This window comes from Taudactylus pleione, unplaced genomic scaffold (genome assembly GCF_031769625.1).
Source record: "Taudactylus pleione unplaced genomic scaffold, aTauple2 ptg000927l, whole genome shotgun sequence".
Lineage (NCBI taxonomy): Eukaryota > Metazoa > Chordata > Amphibia > Anura > Myobatrachidae > Taudactylus > Taudactylus pleione.
The window spans coordinates 1,022,736-1,047,634 of record NW_028285328.1 but is presented as its reverse complement, the minus strand read 5'-3'; the positions used below and the strand labels follow the sequence as shown (position 1 = coordinate 1,047,634).

General features: G+C 46.5%; 1 protein-coding gene across 1 annotated transcript in view; it reads left to right on the top strand.

Annotated features, from left to right (window-relative positions):
• ADAMTS13 (ADAM metallopeptidase with thrombospondin type 1 motif 13) overlaps window positions 1–24,899 on the top strand; it is a 73,749-nt gene that overhangs the window by 1,019 nt on the left and 47,831 nt on the right. Inside the window, exons 2-16 of the mRNA XM_088459727.1 lie at window positions 2,272–2,335; window positions 2,560–2,828; window positions 4,117–4,255; window positions 8,060–8,208; window positions 8,327–8,410; window positions 8,888–9,012; window positions 9,983–10,129; window positions 10,299–10,433; window positions 14,988–15,138; window positions 16,126–16,230; window positions 17,228–17,379; window positions 17,549–17,612; window positions 17,691–17,817; window positions 18,903–19,048; window positions 20,168–20,288. Coding sequence (XP_088315853.1) covers window positions 2,272–2,335; window positions 2,560–2,828; window positions 4,117–4,255; window positions 8,060–8,208; window positions 8,327–8,410; window positions 8,888–9,012; window positions 9,983–10,129; window positions 10,299–10,433; window positions 14,988–15,138; window positions 16,126–16,230; window positions 17,228–17,379; window positions 17,549–17,612; window positions 17,691–17,817; window positions 18,903–19,048; window positions 20,168–20,288 — 1,978 coding nt within the window. The remainder of the gene's footprint in view (window positions 1–2,271; window positions 2,336–2,559; window positions 2,829–4,116; window positions 4,256–8,059; window positions 8,209–8,326; window positions 8,411–8,887; window positions 9,013–9,982; window positions 10,130–10,298; window positions 10,434–14,987; window positions 15,139–16,125; window positions 16,231–17,227; window positions 17,380–17,548; window positions 17,613–17,690; window positions 17,818–18,902; window positions 19,049–20,167; window positions 20,289–24,899) is intronic.

Here is a 24,899-nt window from a genome sequence, read left to right as displayed (position 1 = left end):
CAATAATATTGATCTTTCCCTGTAAGAATACATTAAATGGTTATAAATAACATTTGTATACATGTAAAAATATAGTTTAATTCCTATCCGTCACCCCATATGTTTTTAAATTCCTTCAACTTTGTACTTTTGGGGAGCAGGATGGCGTCAACAGGTACATCTCTGAGTCCTACAGAGATCCACTCGGGGAGGTGGTCTGGCCTTCCCTAATATTAAACTCCATTATCTCTAGTATAGGTTTAATCTGGAGGCTGAAGATCTGAGGCTGCACTCTCCTGCCTCCCTTCTCTGGCTCCCACAGGCTGGACGGCTGAAAAAGGTTCATGATCACCCCATAGTCTCCCACTCTCTGACGATATGGGATTCTGCCACCCAAACGTTTGGCTTTTCTCCCTCTCTCTCCACTCTTCAATTCTCTGAAATTTCCCCCTGGTCTCGTCCCATCAGCATTTTCCCCTTGGCTGATAATACCTAAATTATTAGATACATAAATGATTTATCACGCAGCACCTCCTTTCCCTTACTCTCTGACTTTCAACCTCTCTCTAAAATTTTTTACCAATATTTACAAATATGCAAATTTCACAGCAAAGTTAAGCGCCGTTTTACTTTCTGCCCCGACTACTGTCGAATAGTAATGTTTGTGTCAGTCTTCTACTGCTGGACTGATTACTGTATTGTACGCCAAGCTCACTTTTGCTACAACACCTACGCGTGACCCACACATACTGGTCTGGGAGTGGGCCTTGGGTGAGTCTTTAGACAATGATGACTGGGCCAAAACTTGGGAACGCAGCTTCCAGCTCAATTTGCGTCAGCATAAAAGAGAATGTATACAAAAGTTTATATAGTTAGTACTATGTCCCCAGTCACGTGAAAAAGATGCTTCCTGATGCCTCTGATAGATATTGGGGTGGCTGCCCATTAGAGGGATCTTTTCTCCATATTTGGTGGGACTGTCTGAAACGTACTAGTTTCTGGAAGGAAACCTGATATTCCAACTCACGATCCCACTCAAACCTAATTTTTTTTTCTCACCCCTGGCCATCCCTGCGGCCACCCACCACTAAAATAAGCTTATTAGGTACAATCTCTCAGCAGCCACCTGTAAGCTTTCTGCTGACTGGAAACAGCCGCCCCCTACCAATCAATTATAAATAGGGTATGGGATGCCCCCCCCAGCATGGAGTTCATGACCAGCATTCTCCGGAACTCCTCCAGGTACTGTGACAAGGTCTGGAATCCACGGCAATCCTTCTGTCATTCCCCCTTCACTTAATTCTCTCCTCCTACCTTTCCCTCTATCTTCCTCGCCACATCGTCCCCTTCCCTTTTCCTCTTTTCTTTACTTATTTTTAAAATGGGTCTTTTAATGTATTAAACTTGCACAATTATTGTTTATTATGGTCTTGTGATTGTGCATTGTCTGCGTGTTATTTTATTCTGATTTGTCCTTTAGTAAATACATACTTTAAAGAAAATGTAAAAAAGGATAAAGTTTATTATACCAACGGTGAAATATATATACAGGTCAATTATGTAAAAATATAAATATATATAACAGAAAGGAAAAAGGCGGCACTCACAGGTCTTGTAGAATCACTCTGACAACTGTGTCAGATCTTGTTGGTTGTCAGAGTGATTCTTGATCTACAAGACATGTGAGTGCCGCCTTTTTCCTTTTTGTTGCATTTGGTTGTTTCTTTTCACCTAGGAGGGCACCAGGGCATTTGCATTCGCTTGAATGTGGAGTACCGGCTATTTGCATGTATGTAAAATACACAGGTATTTAAATGTATTTTTATGTATTGTAACATTGTATGTCAGTGTCTTGAGAAAGGAGGTTCAACCTTCGAAATGTCGATCAAATAAACTGGAGTTTGTTTCACCATGATTTAAAGTCTCTGAGTGCCGCCTTCCTGGACCCATATTTGGAGTTTTGCTAGACCCCTAAGGACTGGGCATCGGAGCATTTTACGTGCTGAAGCACAGTCCATTGAGTGCCAGTCGATTGGATATTTTATATATACTGTGTGTATATATATATATATATATATATATATATATACATACACAGTATTTTTTTTTTCATTCATTAAAATATAATATTTGTATTTTATTCATTTTTGACCTTAGTTTATTATTATTCGTTTTAATGAGCATGAAATGTAATTGCATTTATTGGGGTCAAAGAGGAAATAGGAGTAAACCGTAATTTTATTTGTATGACATCTTTCATGGAATTATTGGCTCATATTCTCCTATTTCTAGATGTTCCTGAAAACATTGCACTCTGAAGATTTATTTTTGTATTTTGGCAGAGAACAAGTTTCAGGTAAACTCATAAAAAGGATTGAATTATTTATTTTTCTAGGCATCTGGCTGTGAGGACACATTAAATTAAAGCCGCACAGAAAACATTTTGTCACCCTGAGAAGCTGCTGTCTTCCTGTAAAGTTGCCCATAAAATTGTTATCCACATTTTTAGAGATCTGATTGAATTTACTTTCTGAGAATAATATATAAAATATAACTATATAATATTTTTTCTCTCAGTAGCCTCTGACATTTATCTGGCTAACCTGGCATGTACCAGTGGAGACCCCAAGGGGTCATCCCTGTCCTCTGTCCATCTTTGCGTCCTGCAGGGGTCTGTGCAGAGATATGTCTTCAGGCTCCAGGAGGGAGAGAGATCTGTTATCACTGAGCGGGTTGTAAATGTCTCTCTGCACCATCTGCGGCGATTCGCAAAGGCCTGCGGGTCAGTGGGTTCCGTTGTGCATCCCGAAGGCATGACATCTGTGGTCACTTATTGTGAGGGGGAACTGGTGGGTTAAATTCAAATATAACAACATTTGTGCCTGTATTTTATAGCCAAAGGGCCTGATTCTGAGTTACGCGCAAGTCTGCCGAATGTAGGTATGCCGGCCGTGATAATCTAATGCGAATATCTGTATTCTGAGTCGCAGAGATCACTGACCCCCATCCCTACACCCGCTAGAGCAGGGGTCAGGGAACTTTTTTACCTTTTACCCCAAAATATATTTAGATACGCCGATGTTACCACCTTGATTTGAAAGGAAGGAAATCATATAGTAGTGCCCCCATATAATGCCCTTGTAGTAGTGCCCCCATAGTTATGCCCCTGTAGTAGTGCCCCCATATAATGCCCCTGTAGTAGTGCCCCCATAGTTATGCCCCTGTAGTACTGCCCCATATAATGCCCGTGTAGTGGTGCCCCCATAGTTATGCCCCTGTAGTAGTGCCCGCACATAATGCCCCTGTAGTACTGCCCCCATAGTTATGCCCCTGTAGTAGTGCCCCCATATAATGCCCCTGTAGTAGTGCCCCCATATAATGCCCCTGTAATGCCGCTTGTACAAAAAAAAACCCCAAAAAAACACTTACCTTAATCCCCGCTCCTGCATCCGCCGCCGTCCTGTCCGCCCGGCTGCTCCTCGGAACTATGGGAGAGATGTCATGACGTCTCTCCCATAGTGCGCATGGAGAGAGGCGGAAGTTGGAGTTCAGAAGAGAACTCCAGCCTCCGGCTAACGCGGCGCTGCAGGGAAGGAGCCGGGCGCCCGCTGGTAATAACATCTCAGCGGGCGTCCGCCTTAGAGCCTCCCTGCGGCACAGCCTGGCATTCATATGTATCATTCTGTATTATAGAATGATTCATATGCATACCCGGCTGTCCGTCCATTACCCCCAGGAATTTCATTTTTACCCCATGTGGGATAATTTACCCCTGTTCCCTGACCACTGTGCTAGAGCCTCCGTCATCACTTACCCCATGCTAGGTGAACGAGATACAAGCTAAACAGTCGTTCCCTATGACGCAGAATATGGCGTAACGCTGGCTACACATACACGAGACAGTTCTCTTACACGCGTATGCCCAGTAGACACATAGTAGAGCCCATTGCACAGGCAAAGAGAAGCAGAGGAGATGGATCGGACTCGGAGACACGCGCGTCTTCTACTGCGACATCTGCAAACAGTCACTAGACGCGACCAAATTCTGTCTTGCGTACAACTCAGAATCAGTCCCAAAGTATTGAAAGCAATTGTTATGTATAGAACAAGCAGTAGCCATATTTCTCTGTTACTCAGCGTGGCTTCATCACCGCGGATGGGGAGCAGTTTTACGTTCAGCCCGTGAAGAAAAGACATTTATTAATGACTCAGAAAGACGGACCATGGAGTCTTCATGTCATCTCCCGAGCAGGAAAGGCGCCCACGGAATACAGAGGTACCAGATGCAAGGCCAGGAAAAGGTGTAGGCAGCAGTTTGGGGTGAATTTTTTATATTGAAATATTAAACAAGCTTTGGACACGTCCACTTGGCTGCTGGGAATGTTCTTCGTTTCTGTGCGCTCCATAATACTCATATGTCACCATGAAAACAGGTAGAATGAGGAATTGAAGTGATGGTGCTATAGCTGCTGCCTCGTGCTCAATGTTCATCCCAAAACTGCTGTATAGCAACTGCCCCGTGATGTCATGTTCCTCCCAATACTGCTGTATAGCAACTGCCTCATGATGTCATGTTCCTCCCAATACTGCTGTATAGCAACTGCCTCATGATGTCATGTTCCATCCAATACTGCTGTATAGCAACTGCCTCATGATGTCATGTTCCTCCCAATACTGCTGTATAGCAACTGCCTCATGATGTCATGTTCCTCCCAATACTGCTGTATAGCAACTGCCTCATGATGTCATGTTCCTCCCAATACTGCTGTATAGCAACTGCCTCATGATGTCATGTTCCATCCAATACTGCTGTACAGCAACTGCCTCATGATGTCATGTTCCTCCCAATACTGCTGTATAGCAACTGCCTCATGATGTCATGTTCCTCCCAATACTGCTGTATAGCAACTGCCTCATGATGTCATGTTCCATCCAATACTGCTGTACAGCAACTGCCTCATGATGTCATGTTCCTCCCAATGCTGCTGTATAGCAACTGCCTCATGATGTCATGTTCCTCCCAATACTGCTGTATAGCAACTGCCCCATGATGTCATGTTCCTCCCAATACTGCTGTACAGCCACTGCCTCATGATGTCATGTAAAATCCAATACTGCTGTATAGCAACTGCCTCATGATGTCATGTTCCTCCCAATACTGCTGTATAGCAACTGCCTCATGATGTCATGTTCCTCTCAATACTGCTGTACAGCCACTGCCTCATGATGTCATGTTCCTCCCAATACTGCTGTATAGCAACTGCCTCATGATGTCATGTTCCATCCAATACTGCTGTATAGCAACTGCCTCATGATGTCATGTTCCTCTCAATACTGCTGTACAGCCACTGCCTCATGATGTCATGTTCCTCCCAATACTGCTGTATAGCAACTGCCTCATGATGTCATGTTCCATCCAATACTGCTGTATAGCAACTGCCTCATGATGTCATGTTCCTCTCAATACTGCTGTACAGCCACTGCCTCATGATGTCATGTTCCTCCCAATACTGCTGTATAGCAACTGCCTCATGATGTCATGTTCCATCCAATACTGCTGTACAGCAACTGCCTCATGATGTCATGTTCCTCCCAATACTGCTGTATAGCAACTGCCTCATGATGTCATGTTCTTCCCAATACTGCTGTATAGCAACAGCCCAGCCTCATGATGTCATGTTCTTCCCAATACTGCTGTATAGCAACTGCCTCATGATGTCATGTTTCATCCAATACTGCTGTATAGCAACTGCCTCATGATGTCATGTTCCTCCCAATACTGCTGTATAGCAACTGCCTCATGATGTCATGTTCTTCCCAATACTGCTGTATAGCAACTGCCTCATGATGTCATGTTCCATCCAATACTGCTGTATAGCAACTGCCTCATGATGTCATGTTTCATCCAATACTGCTGCATAGCAACTGCCTCATGATGTCATGTTTCATCCAATACTGCTGTATAGCAACTGCCTCATGATGTCATGTTCCTCCCAATACTGCTGTATAGCAACTGCCTCATGATGTCATGTAAAATCCAATACTGATGTATAGCAACTGCCTCATGATCCATCCAATACTGCTGTATAGCAACTGCCTCGTGATGTCATGTTCCTCCCAATACTGCTGTATAGCAACTGCCTCATGATGTCATGTTCCTCCCAATACTCCTGTACAGCCACTGCCTCATGATGTCATGTTCCTCCCAATATTGCTGTGTAGCAACTGCCTCATGATGTCATGTTCCTCCCAATACTGCTGTATAGCAACTGCTTCATGATGTCATGTTCCTCCCAATACTGCTGTATAGCAACTGCCTCATGATGTCATGTTCCATCCAATACTGCTGTATAGCAACTGCCTCATGATGTCATGTTTCATCCAATACTGCTGTACAGCAACTGCCTCATGATGTCATGTTCCTCCCAATACTGCTGTATAGCAACTGCCTCATGATGTCATGTTCCATCCAATACTGATGTATAGCAACTGCCTCATGATGTCATGTTCCTCCCAATACTGCTGTATAGCAACTGCTTCATGATGTCATGTTCCTCCCAATACTGCTGTATAGCAACTGCCTCATGATGTCATGTTCCAACCAATACTGCTGTATAGCAACTGCCTCATGATGTCATGTTTAATCCAATACTGCTGTATAGCAACTGCCTCATGATGTCATGTTCCTCCCAATACTCCTGTATAGCAACTGCCTCATGATGTCATGTTCCTCCCAATACTCCTGTATAGCAACTGCCTCATGATGTCATGTTCCTCCCAATACTGCTGTATAGCAACTGCCTCATGATGTCATGTTCCATCCAATACTGCTGTATAGCAACTGCCTCATGATGTCATGTTTCATCCAATACTGCTGTATAGCAACTGCCTCATGATGTCATGTTCCTCCCAATACTGCTGTATAGCAACTGCCTCATGATATCATGTTCCATCCAATACTGCTGTATAGCAACTGCCTCATGATGTCATGTTCCTCCCAATACTGCTGTATAGCAACTGCCTCATGATGTCATGTTCCTCCCAATACTGCTGTATAGCAACTGCCTCATGATGTCATGTTCCATCCAATACTGCTGTATAGCAACTGCCTCATGATGTCATGTTTCATCCAATACTGCTGTATAGCAACTGCCTCATGATGTCATGTTCCTCCCAATACTGCTGTATAGCAACTGCCTCATGATGTCATGTTCCATCCAATACTGCTGTATAGCAACTGCCTCATGATGTCATGTTTCATCCCAATACTGCTGTATAGCAACTGCCTCATGATGTCATGTTCCTCCCAATACTGCTGTATAGCAACTGCCTCATGATCTCATGTTCCTCCCAATACTGCTGTATAGCAACTGCCTCATGATGTCATGTTCCTCCCAATACTGCTGTATAGCAACTGCCTCATGATGTCATGTTCCTCCCAATACTGCTGTATAGCAACTGCCTCATGATGTCATGTTCCATCCAATACTGCTGTATAGCAACTGCCTCATGATGTCATGTTCCATCCAATACTGCTGTATAGCAACTGCCTCATGATGTCATGTTCCTCCCAATACTGCTGTATAGCAACTGCCTCATGATCTCATGTTCCTCCCAATACTGCTGTATAGCAACTGCCTCATGATGTCATGTTCCATCCAATACTGCTGTACAGCAACTGCCACATGATGTCATGTTCCTCCCAATACTGCTGTATAGCAACTGCCTCATGATGTCATGTTCCTCCCAATACTGCTGTATAGCAACTGCCTCATGATGTCATGATGGAAAGTTCCATTCAAAAATTGCTGTACCACTACATCCGTATGAAGTCACGCTATGGGGTGTAGGCATATTTGCCTTGATGGCCATAAGTGTTCCTTCAGTCATTGACTAAACCTTTTTTATCCACAAAACACTCCTCATTGCCCTAAAAATATCGTATGCAAATGGAGAAGAGCTTAGTGCATCACAATGGACATGCCACAGCGTTTGCAGCTAATCCATCTTTACATCTATGCATCTACTATAAATGGAACTAATTCCAATACCTGACATCATTTCTCCACATGTTTTGCAGCACCAGTCATTGTCCCCAGTGTCCATCGACTGGAGAAGCGCGCAGTTGTTGACATGAAGCACTTGGAGCTTCTAGTGGTTGTGGGTCATGATGTCTATCAGTTCCATCAAGAAGACACGGAGAGATACATTCTAACCAACCTGAATATTGTATGTAGATCCGGTGTGCTTTCTGCTCCACAGACACAGATACCTTGTGGGTGTCTATCATGTAAGCTGTGTTCTAGGCTGGCCAGGAGACAACGAACTCTCCTATGCTCTATTTCAGGGGGCAGAACTACTGAGGGATGTCTCTCTGGGAGCCACGATCCGTGTTCACCTGGTGAAGATGATCATTCTGACAGAGCCAGAGGTATTCGTTTCACGTTAGTTTGGGAATTCCTTAACCTTGCTTAATCTTTGACATTTTTTAATGAAGTTCCATAACCCTCCATGCCGGAATTGTGGGAGCCCCAACAGCCTTGTGCTGTTTAGGGTCTCTGATTAAATCAGGCTGGGAGCCCAACTGCCAACTTGACCATAGAAGACTTGCCAAACTTTAAACAGAGTGGCAATAGATGCCACTCTGGGACTTTGATAGTAACTGTACTTGTTTCCTGAAGCTGGTGATAATGCCACAATAGACAGGGATGATATAGGGCATTCTGCCACCTAATTGGGTATCAGGCTTTCTGCTCTATTTCATCAGGAACCCCAATAACTCAGAACTTAGGGAAAAAGAATAAGGGGGCGATTATTTACAGCAGGAATTACAGATAAAGTTGAACTTGCTGTTTTTCCCTAGATATTATAAAGATTATTCTTACACCCTAAACCCTTCTGTCACCAGGTGGGCATCCAGATAAGTGCCAACCTCACATCCTCCATCATGAGTGTGTGTGATTGGAGCAAGAAACTGAATCCCAGCAGTGATGCCAACCCCCAACACGCTGACCTTACGCTTTACGTCACCAGGTAACCCTCTGTCTTACGCCTGTACGGTCTTATGTTCATGGTTTGTTTCCATTCTCTGCAATTGTTCTCTCTATTCATAATCAAACCCATTTATGTGGCAAACGCTGTGTGTGATTTAGTGGTCTGAGCAGGAAATGTTATGCTCTTACATGGTCTTTCCGTAATGCACATACAAATGGACACAACCCCACTTTATCTGCCCCTCGGCATTCTGTCATTCCCTAATGCATATACAGATGTGCACAACCGCACTTTATCTGCCCCTCGGCATTCTGTCATTCCCTAATGCATATACAGATGTGCACAACCCCACTTTATCTGCCCCTCGGCATTCTGTCATTCCCTAATGCATATACAGATGTGCACAACCGCACTTTATCTGCCCCTCAGCATTCTGTCATTCCCTAATGCATATACAGATGTGCACAACCGCACTTTATCTGCCCCTCAGCATTCTGTCATTCCCTAATGCATATACAGATGTGCACAACTGTACTTTATCTGCCCCTCGGCATTCTGCCATTCCCTAATGCATATACAGATGTGCACAACCACGCTTTATCTGCCCCTCTGCATTCTGTCATTCCCTAATGCATGTACAGATGTGCACAACAGCACTTTATCTTCCCCTCGGCATTCTGTCATTCCCTAATGCATATACAGATGTGCACAACAGCACTTTATCTGCCCCTCGGCATTCTGTCATTCCCTAATGCATATACAGATGTGCACAACAGCGCTTTATCTGCCCCTCGGCATTCTGCCATTCCCTAATGCATATACAGATGTGCACAACAGCACTTTATCTGCCCCTCGGCATTCTGCCATTCCCTAATGCATATACAGATGTGCACAACAGCGCTTTATCTGCCCCTCTGCATTCTGTCATTCCCTAATGCATATACAGATGTGCACAACAGCCCTTTATCTGCCCCTCAGCATTCTGTCATACTGTCATTTTCCCCTAAAGGTTCGACCTCGAGCTGCCTGACGGAAATAAACAGGTTCGGGGGGTCACCCAGTTAGGAGGCGCCTGTTCTTCCTCCTGGAGCTGCCTCATCACCGAAGATACAGGCTTTGACCTGGGGATCACTATGGCACACGAGATTGGGCACAGGTGACAGTCCCCCATCACACAATAAAGTAGGATGTGTTGTATGATTGCTTAGGGCACGATACGGTACGTCACTACACAGTCTCCTCAGGTCTTTATTTAGTGTGTCAGGCACTGAGGAGCTTTCCAGGCCTTTGTTCTCGTATTGATCATCCGTTTCCCTTGACTGCAGTTTTGGAATAAATCACGACGGGGAAGGAAACATCTGCAGTGGGAGCAATAAAATCATGGCGGCTGAAGGAAGCCACAACAGCGTCCACCTCACCTGGTCGCAGTGTAGCAGAGCACAGTTCCTCCAGTTTCTCAGGTACCTGTGTGGGAGCGGCCCCTGTAGAAGAGAATTAAGCCAGCTGGCAGCCTATAGAGGCCTAGACCAAGACCTCAAAGCTGTGAGACAGTATTGCTAAACACTATGCCTATAACTATGTAAAAAAAACAAAAAAAGTTATTTTTTTTGTATTTTTTGAAAAGAAAAATCAATGTAATTTTATTGCAGAAGACCAAAGGAAATACAAGTAGCAAAACAGTATACAGAGCACATATTGTGATGATACATAAACAATACCAAAGCATACGTTGTAACAAAAACAGGTATACAACAGAAACACAAGTACTGGTAAAATAATCCAGCTAGAATGCTAGCATAATAAACCAATATATGAGTATGAGTCAATACAAAAAACAAAAACGAATGTTGTAGTCCAGAGGTCACCCCTAAGTTTATGTAATAAATATAAAGGCAGAAAGAAAATACCATAGTAAGAAGAAAATGTCCAATTACAGTACACGCCCGAGTTACACTTACTATACATGTGAGCGCCGACGCATCTAGAAGTGTTTGACTCTGAATTGACCGTAGTTGCTGAAAGTTGCATATGTAAGCGCAGACACGTGCGCAGTTGTTAAAAATGGCGAGATTTGTCCATAGAGCGGAGTTGTGCATGTATTTTATTCTAACCACCGACACAAAATAATTAGTGGTTCTTGCGTCTTCATTAATCCAAAACAGCAAGAAAACGGATTCTAGGCCTGATTCAGAGCTGGACGCTATTTGCGCTCGCTCGTTCAGAAAAAGGGGCCGGCTATTTAAATTGAGCGCTCGCTCTTTGCGGTCTGTTGACGCCTCTATGTCTGAGCGAGCAAACGAAACATGCGCTCGCTATTTTGTAAAGACGCCCCCTGGCCGTTCGCATCATACATCATCTCCGCTATTTATTAGATTAATCGAGTACATCGAAAGGCGTCTGAACTGCTCGCAGTGCTTGTGGTTGGATTTTCCTACCGCTATCATGCGAGCAGTTCAGGCTAAAAGACAACCAAGTGACGTGGTCGATGACGCTGCTTTGTTAATTATGCACACTCTTAAAACGCCCGTTTTGACCGTTTGGCACGCCTGCGTTCGGATCTCCACTCCCCCGTTTTCAAGCACCTTCCCCTGTTACCACCCACAAACGCCTCATTCTGTCACTCAAATTAGCAGGCACTCGCTATTTTGCGAGCACTCGATTTCCGACGCACTGACTGGTTGGCGCATGCGCATTACGACCCATACGCATGCGCAGATGTGCGACCATCGCTCGGAGCGAACGAGCAGCCGCTCTGAATCAGGCCCTCTATGCGCAGGTTTTCATAATAAAATCTGTGCTTGAAAATGATAAATAAATATATATATTTACACACACACTGAATCTTATATATATATTGACTAAATCATAGCTAACACAAGACATCAAATGATAACAAGGTGGGGGAGAACCCCCATTTCTGGACACCCTAAGTCTTCATGTAGTATCGGGTGTTAATATCTGGTGACCAGCACACAATAATTAATAATGGTGCATACACGTGCTCAGATGTGTTGTCAGATATGAATGATAACGATTTTAAAAATCGTTCAATCGATTCATATCTGAAATAAAATCTGCCATGTGGGTCTGCAACGATGAACGATGCGCGTTCCCGATGATCAGATAACGATATCTGACATCGTCTGTGTTTGCAGTCAGATTGTGATGATTTAATTCATTTTAAAACAGCCTGAAATCGTTCAATCGTTGGTAAAATCGTTCATTCGTTCATCTGGCAGAGCTGACCGTGTCACATTGCTTGAAAGAAGGGTATTTCCTCTGTTTACATTAGAGTGCTCCCTACAGTGTAAGTGCCGGGGCATTGGGCACGTTACCCATCCGCCAGGTCTACTAGTGTTTTTGCAGATTTATAGTGATTACCTACAAGGGGACTCTCATCTTTCAAATATGTGTGCCCATAAATTTATGGGAGCCAATATTTGAGAGATATTCCTCTATCTCCCGATTTCATAATGATTTCTGCAGAGCTGGAGTGTTGTCTGGTGATCACAAACTTCTCATAGGTCTCAAACGAGGGTACCCCTGAGCCTGTGGATGCCAGGATGTGGGAGATAGATGACTCTTAGGGCCTGATTCAGAGCCACTCGTAAGCGGCAGCTCGTTCGCTCCGAGCGATGTTTGCCCAACTGCGCATGCGTACGGATCGTTATACGCATGCGCGAACCAGTCAGTGCGACCGAAATTCATGTGCTCGCAAAATAGCGAATGCCTGCTAATTTGAGTGACAGGATGAGGCGTATGTGGGTGGTAACAGGGGAAGGTGCTTGAAAACGGGGAGTGGAGATCCGAACGCAGGCGTGCTTAAAGGTCAAAACGGGAGTTTTATGGGTGTGCATAATTAATACAGCAGCGTCATTGACCACGTCACTGGGTTATTTTAGAGCCAGAACTGCTCGCAAAATTGTGGTAGCAAAAACCAACCACAAGGATAGCGAGCAGTTCATACCCTGTTCGATGTACTCGATTAATCTAATAAATAGCGGACATGACGTAGGATGCGAGCGGCCAGGGGGCGTAGTTTCCCAAAAAACGACCGCAAGTTTTGCTCGCTCGTTCAGACCTAGAGGCGTGAACAGACCGCAAACAGCGAACGGTTCATTTGAATAGCCACCCCTATTTTCTGGACGAGCGAGCGCAAATAGCGACCGGCTCTGAATCAGGCCCTTAATGCTCTCGCCTCTGTTTCCTGGCTTTTATAAAATGTCTGCAGTGAAAATGTCTTGCCTGGAAAGTATTAGTTATCTTATCCAATCCCTGGGCACAATAACCAGGGCCGTAACTAGGGTGGTGCGATATGTGCCATGGCACAGGGCACTGCAGGGCAGGGGGCGCTGTTGGGGCCTGTACTGTAAATTTTCTGTTTATAATCATTCTTACTGATTTGGTACTTCTGCGCGCCCGGAAAGGGGGGCGTGTCCTCTTAGTAAAGGGGTGTGGCCTGTCAGCACCCCCCTTTTACATCACAAAGTGGCATGTCCATCTATGCTCTCTTTGCTTACCCTATGCTATGCAGAGCAGCGATGTGTGCTCCCCCCAACTTCCCCCCACTGCGGGACACTGCGGCATGTGGGTGGAACAGCGGCACAGTCCCAGAAAAATGGGACTGTCCCACTGAAAGCGGGACAGTTGGGAGGTATGCTTGTACCTTCCTCTTTATTTATCCCTGGCATCTCCTGACCGCCCCTATCTTGTGCACGGCTGCTCTGATGGACAAATCCTGCAGCAGGTTCAGCTTATACTGCATAATTATTGTGTCTCATCACTGCAGCCATTGGGTCACACCCGGATAACAGTGGTACAACGTAATCAGTATTCCTTTATCATCGTACAGGTCATTGCCCCTCCCCATGAGACCACACCCCTTATTTGGGACTCATCTTATGTCCCGATTTGAAAAATTAGTGGCGGCAATGCTTTTTCTGGCACAGGGCACCAAAAAGTCTAGTTACGTTATGGGTAAGTTTCCCCTTGTAACATTTGAAACCATGCAGTGCTTGCAATGAGCCCCACTTATCCTTAGCACTGAAGGGGTTAAATTGAAGCGAAAAGTTGCTTTAAAGTAAAAAGTAGTTTAAAAAGTTGCATTGAGGCTAAAATAGAAGAACTGAGAAGTTTGCAGTTTGTTTCCTTGCCATTTGCATTACCTTTGCTTTAAGACCATGTCAGTGTAGTTATTTTGTAGGCAATTTTAAACATCCAGCTTTTGTAACAAAGGGCCTGATTTGGAGGTGAACGCAATGCCGATTATTGCGCAGTTGTGCGAATCTTCTGAAAATCCCTATGGTGCATGCATTAGCCTGTGTGTATGCACAAATGCACCTGCTGTGTACGGGACCGCTGCCATAGGAATGGCGAGACACAATAACAGGCGTTCCTGAGTGGTGACTGGAAGTAAATGCAAAAAAAGACGTCTCATGGGCGTCGTAAGGGAGTGTCCCGGGCGTGGTGGGGGAGTGTCGCGGGCGTGCTAAGGGAGTGTCCCGGGCGTGCTAAGGGAGTGTCCCGGGCGTGCTAAGGGAGTGTCCCAGGCGTGCTAAGGGGTGTCACGACATGGTAAGGAAGTGCCCCGGGCGTGGTGAGGGAGTGTCGTGGGCGTCGTGAGGGAGTGTCCCGGGTATGCTAAAGGAGTGTCGCGGGCGTGCGAAGGGAGTGTCGCGGCGTGGTAAGGGAGTGTCCGGGGCATGGTAGGGAGTGTCCCGGGCGTGGTAAGGGAGTGTCCCGGGCATGGTAAGGGAGTGTCCCGGGCGTGGTGAGGGAGTGTCGCGGGCGTGGTAAGGGAGTGTCGCTGAGAGTGGCTGCGTTCTCGGATGCACAGGCACAGCCACAGAGGCCATATTCAGGGGCAGTTCTGGAAGAGACGCGGCATCTGCCATAGGCTGATGCAAGTGTCGATGGTGAACGTGATGATGCCCAATTGGTGCAGTGATTTCCTTCTGCTCATAAAATACCAAACAGTACTTACATAATACCTAACTGGTTTGTTTCGCACGCAGCAGTAACCAGGCAAGCTGCATTGATGACTTGCCAGCACTAGAGGGCAGTATCCCTGACATGAAGCCCGGCTTGTACTATGGAGCAGATGAACAGTGCCAGATTGCGTTTGGAAGCCCAGCCCTGGCCTGCACATTTTCCCGCAATGACCTGGTCGGTAGTCATCTGTGTTTTAATACTTATTAAACACATTAAGGGCCATTTACAAAAGCACTAAACTCCCCCCTCACCCCCAGGGCAAATCCCATTGGTTTTCCAAAAGTGGGTGTGTCTGGCTGTGTGAGGGGGTTATTTTGGGAGGTATAGGAGGCACAGCAACGTGAATTGGTTTTCTGTTGGGGTGCAGGTTTGCATGCTCATGTGCTGGGTGGTTGGGAGCTTTCTGTGTGCAGTGTGAGTATAATGAGATACAGGGGCTGGAGAGGGCACATTTAGGGAGTTATTACTGATTTCTGGTATAGTACATGGCATTTACATTTTTTACCACCTTCAAGGTGACAGAGATCAGGTCATGTGAGTGGCTTAGCCAGGGTGGGAGAAGGGGTTCCCCCTAACCTAAATGTTGACCTACCTGGCACCTTATTATGTAACCCCTAATGCTGCAAGAGAGCTTCACAGTACAGCTGGGCTTCAGCAAAATGGCGCCACAGGCAGGGATCACCAAGATGTCACCTGTGACTGGCACATGGGAGTTAATCCATAAATCCTGGGTGCCACTGTGAGGAGGTATTAGGGGGAAGAGCAGGTTTTCATCTCCTAGGGGCCAGTACAGGGTAAGAATTCCAGTCAGTGCAAATAACATATAAATCCCCCCCCCCCCCACCCCACCAAAACACACACATACACACATATACACACACACACACACTGGAAGAGAACGGGAGAGTCCCCACAATCCCAAGTGAGAGTGGGGCCTATTTTTTTTTACTCATTGCTCCCCCTCAAATCAGAATCTGCCTACGCCATGGGGTCCAGGTGCGTGATATACCCTAGTTGCCCCCGGGTTTTAGGACTTTGATGGTGCAAGGGGCATGTGCGAGGGTATGTGACAACGCTATTATATATTTTGCACAGCATTGTAATGGACTACAGACCGTGGGGGATTAGATGCGTCTTCATGTGTCGCAATGTTTCCTGTAGGATACGTGTAGCGTTCTCTCCTGTCACATCAGCCAGCTGGACCGGACCACCTGCAGCCGCCTTCTCGTCCCACTTCTGGACGGCACCGAGTGTGGGGAGAACAAGGTGAGGAGGAACTTGGGGGAAGAACATTTTACTCATCATTGTCTGTGTCTACCAGAATCCCCCACCCCAGTATGTCTGATACACAGATAGCATCCTCTTTACCAGATCCCTGATCTCCATGGAGGAACCCGTGAAGGCCTCTCAGGACTAGTGCTCTCATCAGGTCACTGTAGTTTGCTCTGGCAATAACACAATCCCAATAGTCCTCCTGTATAACTGGCAGATTCCCATATAAGGGAAACAATTATAAGAGACTATTCCAAATGCTTCTGTTATTTTCAGTTAATTATAAATTAAAACAAGCAGTGCGAGGTTCCGTAATTCATAGAAGCCAGTAGTGGAACTACTGCCAGATCACTCTGCCACAGTACGCCATGGTGAAGGAGGGACCAGGGGTGGAGGCTCCGCTCATCTGAGCCTGAATGTGGGCCGGCCAGGCTCCCCCAATTGTACTATGGTCCCCTGGAAGCCCCACCAGTATCTGACACAGAGACACCACCCAGAGCCAGGTACCAGGAGGAAATAACCCAGAAACTCCGGACCAAGGCTGCCATGAGAAATACGGCTCTCTGTTATGAAATGGGGGTTGGAGAAGGGGGGTGGCCACACATATTTGGGGCGTGGGTACACATGTGCGCCTCTGTGGCTGGCACAGGCCCTGACTTTGTTCCACAAAAATTGGCAACTAAAATGGTTCCCAATGGACCTGTACCCAAAATACCAGAAACATAACAGTATAAATAAGCTAGATCCCTTATAGCCTGGAAATATTCAATGCATTTCGCTGACCCCAAAACCTGCAGCCCCTGATAGCTGCCTCCATTCGCCTCAGAGTGACAGTAGGTGTAAGGAGTCTGTATTCCGGGAAGTGACTTAATTCTATGTCAGAGAATTTCCGTTGTCCTTGAAAACCACATCTGTCAGAACATAGGTAGCGTGTGTGACTGTGGAGAAGCCCGATGAACGCCATCATGGCGGTTATATGTCCCTATTCCAGTGGTGTCACAAGGGTCACTGCAGTTCTCTGGAGGAGCTGAATCCGGTTCCAGCGGTGCACGGAGTCTGGTCCACTTGGAGTAGCTTCACCACGTGTTCCCGGACCTGCGGAGGAGGTGTCGTCGTCCGGAAACGTCAGTGCAACAACCCAAGGTGAGATGCCAACATGACCTGGTTTTATGCCCAACAGAAATAATAGGGTCACATTTGACCATAACCCCAAACGTCTAGTGCCAGTATCATGGTTCCCCATCTGCTCCTTTCCCTCTTTTAGCTAAAAAGTATTACAGACGCAGAATAATGCCTCTGTCTCTACCCATAGACCAGCATTCGGTGGTCGCAGCTGCGAGGGGTCCGGTCTCCAGGCGGAAATGTGTAATGTGCAGGTACGCCCCGGCCTCAGATTCTGCCTTCATTATTCTATATTACGTGGATATGTCCAGATGATTATGTGGCTGTTTCAGGCCTGTGAGACGACACAGCTGGACTTCATGACACGTCAGTGTTCCGCCACGGACGATAAACCCCTCTTCTTCTCCCACGGCGAGAGCTCCTTCTACCACTGGACGGCGGCCGCAGGGTTTGCACAGGGTAAGTGAGAGGTTTTGCAAATAACAGATTTGTCCACGAGGGATTGTTATATCAATCCTTAATAATCTTACATGGTGCCCCAGCCAATCAGCTCCTGTCATTTTTCAAACACAAGACAGTTAGGAGCTGATTGGCTGGGGCACCATCTAATATTAGTAGCAAGGGATAACCAGAATATCACTCGTTGATAAATCAAATATTCCCGCAAAGAAATGGCGAACTGGGTGCAGGAAATCTGTCATCTATGGAACCGGAGCAGTGATCGGTTCACTTTGGAATTGTGGTTTTATCCATAGTACTTTTTTTATGTGTAATTTAGTACGATATTTTGTATATATGTCACTAGTGTATATGTAATTTTGATGCATTCGCATTAATTTATAATATTTTTTATATAGATATGATTTTTTTTAATGATTTTACTGATTTGTTGTTTGTGCCCCTACACTGTATGGCATTACATCCGGCTTTGTTGGGCAAAGACGTCACCCTGTGTAGTATAGTGACAATCTATATAGCTTTGTGACTTGTTTCTGTCTATATTCAACCTGTTCTCCTCACCCACAATATCCCAATAAGTAGCATTACATATCTACCAGCTTCTCCAAACATGTGATCTGGGCATGGTGCAGGTGTCATTGTGCCCACAATAGGCAGGCACAGCACAAATGAGAGTGTGTGTGAGAGATATGTTAGTTACGGGCACAGATATACCCCCCGGGAGGTGCCTAGTGCTACTGCAGTAAATCTGTGTAAGGAACCGGAAATGTCACTTCAAAATATTCCTGATTGCTACAATGCCAGCGGGTACCATCCTTTACTATACCAAACATGCTGGTACCACTGACAGAACCATACGAGCCTTTTGTAGCAGTCACTTCCTGAAGCTGTGGCATTGCTGCTATAAGTGTAAGTTTTGCTGTTGTCATTTTTGTTCCTTTAAGTTTCTTGAAAAATGCATTAATGCGATGAAGACAGAAACTAGATATACAATGATCCCTTCCAAGTTATTCTGCTGTTCTTGGATGAAGAACAAAAAGCAAACAATACAGAGTGTGCATTTGGCCTTATCCTTTGATAATTAGGAGACACACTCTGCCAGTATATGTGTCGTGCCCAAGGGATGAATTTCATGGTGAAACGAGGGGACAGCTTTGTAGACGGCACCCGGTGTGATCAGAGTGCGGAGACAGACGCCACGTTCAAGCTGTGTGTGGCCGGTAAATGTAAGGTGAGAAGGCGACTGATGCATACAGCAAAATTACAGGCGTATTATAGGTGTACGTCTAGCAGCGGCACCGACAGTCGCTAATAAAGCGCAGTTTTGCTGACACGATAGCGGGGTGATTCCGCGTTTGATGCGGATGCAGCCACGTCTTTTGCCACAGGGCGCCTGCGTCTTCATGCTAATGCTGCTACAAAGCCCTTCCCTGGCGTAGATCTGTGCGTCTGAATGAGCAAGGTCTGCGGCGCCCACTGTCAGCGTCCATGAAATATCGCTAGGACGAAACGCACCAGCAATATGTCAGGTGCAGCTTCTCTGTCTGCGTTTAGCTCCTATGTGAGCGGTTCATCGTCTTTGTACATCTCTATGCGTCTTTTAACCACCCCCCATGTTACCTCGCAGTGCGTGCAAATCTGTACTGAGACTCCGTACCCACAATATCGGGAAGCATACACAGTGCGACTCACATGCCGGCTCAGACGATAAACATCGATACACCACGCGTGACATAGGCCCTGATTCTATGATAGCACTTGAATAAAGATCTAAGGGTCTGATTCAGACCCGCTCGCGAGCGCATAGCTCTCGCAAGCAGGTCGATGTTCCCCCACTGCGCATGTGCCGCCTCCGGCATGCTGTGATATCGATATCGATTGACAGCTCCCCCATTTTGTAGGCGGGGAGGGGGGGTGGCTATTAGAGCAGGAAGTCCTCGCAAGCAGGTCGATGTTCCCCCACTGCGCATGTGCCGCCTCCGGCATGCTGTGATATCGATATCGATTGACAGCTCCCCCATTTTGTAGGCGGGGAGGGGGGGGTGGCTATTAGAGCAGGAAGTCCACTCAGGCTTGCGGGAGCCGAGACCCTACCGCAGGGTCTCGACGCAAGCCTGATGGTCACGATAATCGCGACCATCGCCAGGCCGCTCGCACTAGCTGTGGGTGGTCACCCAGAGCTTTGTGAGCGGCCTGGAGGCCAAAAAACCCCCCCCAAAAAACGCCCTGATACAGAGCGAGTGCTCGCAAACAGCGAGCGCCTCTGAATCAGGCCCTAAGTCATGTAGTGATAATAGAGAATGAGCCTCATGAAATCGCCTGTATATAATGCTGCCGATGTCTCGCTCAGGTCTTTGGCTGTGACGGAGTGATGGATTCCGGCCTGGCGGCAGATCGGTGCAGCGTGTGTGGTGGAGATAACGGCACGTGCAGCAGGGTCAGTGGTGCTTTCACTGACGGTACGGCAGGGGGTGAGTTACAAGCTGTCTGCAGGGCAACATCAAACCTAATGTATAATAACTGCAAATCACAGAGCTGACGGTGGGTCCACTATGGCTGTACAGTTTATACTTCATCCCAAATAAAACATATTTTACAGCTGAGCAATTAAAAAAATAAAAATAAACGTTACAAAAAGGTAATTTTATACCATAACGTAAATACAAAATAACGTACCTGCTGCGAAGTGTCTGCACTGAGGTCTGCACTCCTGTCTAGCTTCATTATAACCTCCATACTTCTGATCTGAAAGTAGAAAATATAAATAAAGTCATCATATTATTTCATACTGAGCAGGGAGAAGCCTCGTTATGCTGCCGGAACGGTGTGTAATGTAATGATAGACGTCAGGGCACATATAGACATATACATTATTATTATTGTCCTTTATTTATAGGGCGCCACAAGGGTTCCGCAGAGCCTTACAAAGTACATGAACAAGGGTTCCTCAGAGCCTTACAAAGTACATGAACAAGGGTTCCGCAGAGCCTTACATAGTACATGAACAAGGGTTCCGCAGAGCCTTACATAGTACATGAACAAGGGTTCCGCAGAGCCTTACATAGTACATGAACAAGGGTTCCGCAGAGCCTTACATAGTACATGAACAAGGGTTCCGCAGAGCCTTACATAGTACATGAACAAGGGTTCCGCAGAGCCTTACATAGTACATGAACAAGGGTTCCTCAGAGCCTTACAAAGTACATGAACAAGGGTTCCGCAGAGCCTTACATAGTACATGAACAAGGGTTCCGCAGAGCCTTACATAGTACATGAACAAGGGTTCCTCAGAGCCTTACAAAGTACATGAACAAGGGTTCCGCAGAGCCTTACATAGTACATGAACAAGGGTTCCGCAGAGCCTTACATAGTACATGAACAAGGGTTCCGCAGAGCCTTACATAGTACATGAACAAGGGTTCCGCAGAGCCTTACATAGTACATGAACAAGGGTTCCGCAGAGCCTTACATAGTACATGAACAAGGGTTCCGCAGAGCCTTACATAGTACATGAACAAGGGTTCCGCAGAGCCTTACAAAGTACATGAACAAGGGTTCCTCAGAGCCTTACAAAGTACATGAACAAGGGTTCCGCAGAGCCTTACATAGTACATGAACAAGGGTTCCGCAGAGCCTTACATAGTACATGAACAAGGGTTCCGCAGAGCCTTACATAGTACATGAACAAGGGTTCCGCAGAGCCTTACATAGTACATGAACAAGGGTTCCGCAGAGCCTTACATAGTACATGAACAAGGGTTCCGCAGAGCCTTACATAGTACATGAACAAGGGTTCCGCAGAGCCTTACATAGTACATGAACAAGGGTTCCGCAGAGCCTTACAAAGTACATGAACAAGGGTTCCGCAGAGCCTTACATAGTACATGAACAAGGGTTCCGCAGAGCCTTACATAGTACATGAACAAGGGTTCCGCAGAGCCTTACATAGTACATGAACAAGGGTTCCGCAGAGCCTTACATAGTACATGAACAAGGGTTCCGCAGAGCCTTACATAGTACATGAACAAGGGTTCCGCAGAGCCTTACATAGTACATGAACAAGGGTTCCTCAGAGCCTTACAAAGTACATGAACAAGGGTTCCGCAGAGCCTTACATAGTACATGAACAAGGGTTCCGCAGAGCCTTACATAGTACATGAACAAGGGTTCCTCAGAGCCTTACAAAGTACATGAACAAGGGTTCCGCAGAGCCTTACATAGTACATGAACAAGGGTTCCTCAGAGCCTTACAAAGTACATGAACAAGGGTTCCGCAGAGCCTTACATAGTACATGAACAAGGGTTCCGCAGAGCCTTACATAGTACATGAACAAGGGTTCCGCAGAGCCTTACATAGTACATGAACAAGGGTTCCGCAGAGCCTTACATAGTACATGAACAAGGGTTCCGCAGAGCCTTACATAGTACATGAACAAGGGTTCCGCAGAGCCTTACATAGTACATGAACAAGGGTTCCGCAGAGCCTTACATAGTACATGAACAAGGGTTCCTCAGAGCCTTACAAAGTACATGAACAAGGGTTCCGCAGAGCCTTACATAGTACATGAACAAGGGTTCCGCAGAGCCTTACATAGTACATGAACAAGGGTTCCGCAGAGCCTTACATAGTACATGAACAAGGGTTCCGCAGAGCCTTACATAGTACATGAACAAGGGTTCCGCAGAGCCTTACATAGTACATGAACAAGGGTTCCGCAGAGCCTTACATAGTACATGAACAAGGGTTCCGCAGAGCCTTACATAGTACATGAACAAGGGTTCCGCAGAGCCTTACAAAGTACATGAACAAGGGTTCCGCAGAGCCTTACATAGTACATGAACAAGGGTTCCGCAGAGCCTTACATAGTACATGAACAAGGGTTCCGCAGAGCCTTACATAGTACATGAACAAGGGTACCGCAGCGACTTACAGAGTACATGAACAAGGGTTCCGTAGCGACTTACAGAGTACATGAACAAGGGTTCCGCAGAGCCTTACATAGTACATGAACAAGGGTTCCTCAGAGCCTTACATAGTACATGAACAAGGGTTCCGCAGAGCCTTACATAGTACATGAACAAGGGTTCCGCAGAGCCTTACATAGTACATGAACAAGGGTTCCGCAGTGACTTACAAAGTACATGAACAAGGGTTCCGCAGAGCCTTACATAGTACATGAACAAGGGTTCCGCAGCGACTTACAGAGTACATGAACAAGGGTTCCGCAGAGCCTTACATAGTACATGAACAAGGGTTCCGCAGCAATTTACAGAGTACATGAACAAGGGTTCCGCAGAGCCTTACATAGTACATGAACAAGGGTTCCTCAGCGACTTACAGAGTACATGAACAAGGGTTCCGCAGCTCCTTTCAAAGTACATAAACAAGGGTTCCGCAGAGCCTTACAAAGTACATGAACAAGGGTTCCGTAGAGCCTTACAAAGTACATGAACAAGGGTTCCGCAGTGACTTACAAAGTACATGAACAAGGGTTCCGCAGAGCCTTACATAGTACATGAACAAGGGTTCCGCAGCGACTTACAGAGTACATGAACAAGGGTTCCGCAGAGCCTTACAAAGTACATGAACAAGGGTTCCTCAGCGACTTACAGAGTACATGAACAAGGGTTCCGCAGCTCCTTTCAAAGTACATAAACAAGGGTTCCGCAGAGCCTTACAAAGTACATGAACAAGGGTTCCGCAGTGACTTACAAAGTAATTGAAGTGAGTGAACAAGAAAACAGTGACAATACGAAACAATGAAGGACAGGGACATGGGGCCTGATTCAGAGCCGGACGCAATTAGCGCTCGCTTGTCCAGAAAATAGGGGTGGCTATTCAAATGAACCGTTCGCTGTTTGCGGTCTGTTCACGCCTCTAGGTCTGAACGAGCGAACAAAACTTGCGGTCTTTTTTTGGGAAACTACGTCCCCTGGCCGCTCGCATCCTACGTCATGTCCGCTATTTATTAGATTAATCAAGTACATCGACCAGGGTATGAACTGCTCGCTATTCTTGTGGTTGGTTTTTGCTACCACAATTTTGTGAGCAGTTCTGGCTTAAAAATAACCCAGTGACGTGGTCATTGACGCTGCTGTATTAATTATGCACACCCATAAAACGCCCGTTTTGACCTTTAAGCACGCCTGCGTTCGGATCTCCACTCCCCGTTTTCAAGCACCTTCCCCTGTTACCACCCACATACGCCTCCTCCTGTCACTCAAATTATCAGGCATTCGCTATTTTGCGAGCACATGAATTTCGTCCGCACTGACTGGTTCGCGCATGCGTATTACGATCCGTACGCATGCGCAGTTGGGCAAACATCGCTCGGAGCGAACGAGCTGCCGCTTACGATGGCCCATGGTTAATAAACACTGCTGCATTAGTGATCATAACACTGAACAAGCAATAGGGTGTAAGAAACCAAGTGTTAGGTACCATTGCGGGGAGTTGGGAGTAGGTGGTAGTATGAGTAAGGGAAGGAGAAGCACATGAGGGTAGAGGGCCTGCTCGTGAGAGCTTACATTCTAATAGGGAGGGACAGACAGACAGGGGTGACACAGATGGGGTAGACAGGGAGGAAGGAGCATGGAGCAGCGGGTTAGGATGAGAGATGGAAGGCTATGATGGGATCAGGGGTGACAAAGATGGGGTAGACAGGGAGGAAGGAGCATGGAGCAGCGGGTTAGGATGAGAGATGGACGGCTATGATGGGATCAGGGGTGACACAGATGGGGTAGACAGGGAGGAAGGAGCATGGAGCAGCGGGTTAGGATGAGAGATGGAAGGCTATGATGGGATCAGGGGTGACACAGATGGGGTAGACAGGGAGGAAGGAGCGTGGAGCAGCGGGTTAGGATGAGAGATGGAAGGCTATGATGGGATCAGGGGTGACACAGATGGGGTAGATGGGGAGGAAGGAGCGTGGAGCAGCGGGTTAGGATGGGATCAGGGGTGACACAGATGGGGTAGACAGGGAGGAAGGAGTGTGGAGCAGCGGGTTAGGATGGTATCAGGGGTGACACAGATGGGGTAGACAGGGAGGAAGGAGCGTGGAGCAGCGGGTTAGGATGGGATC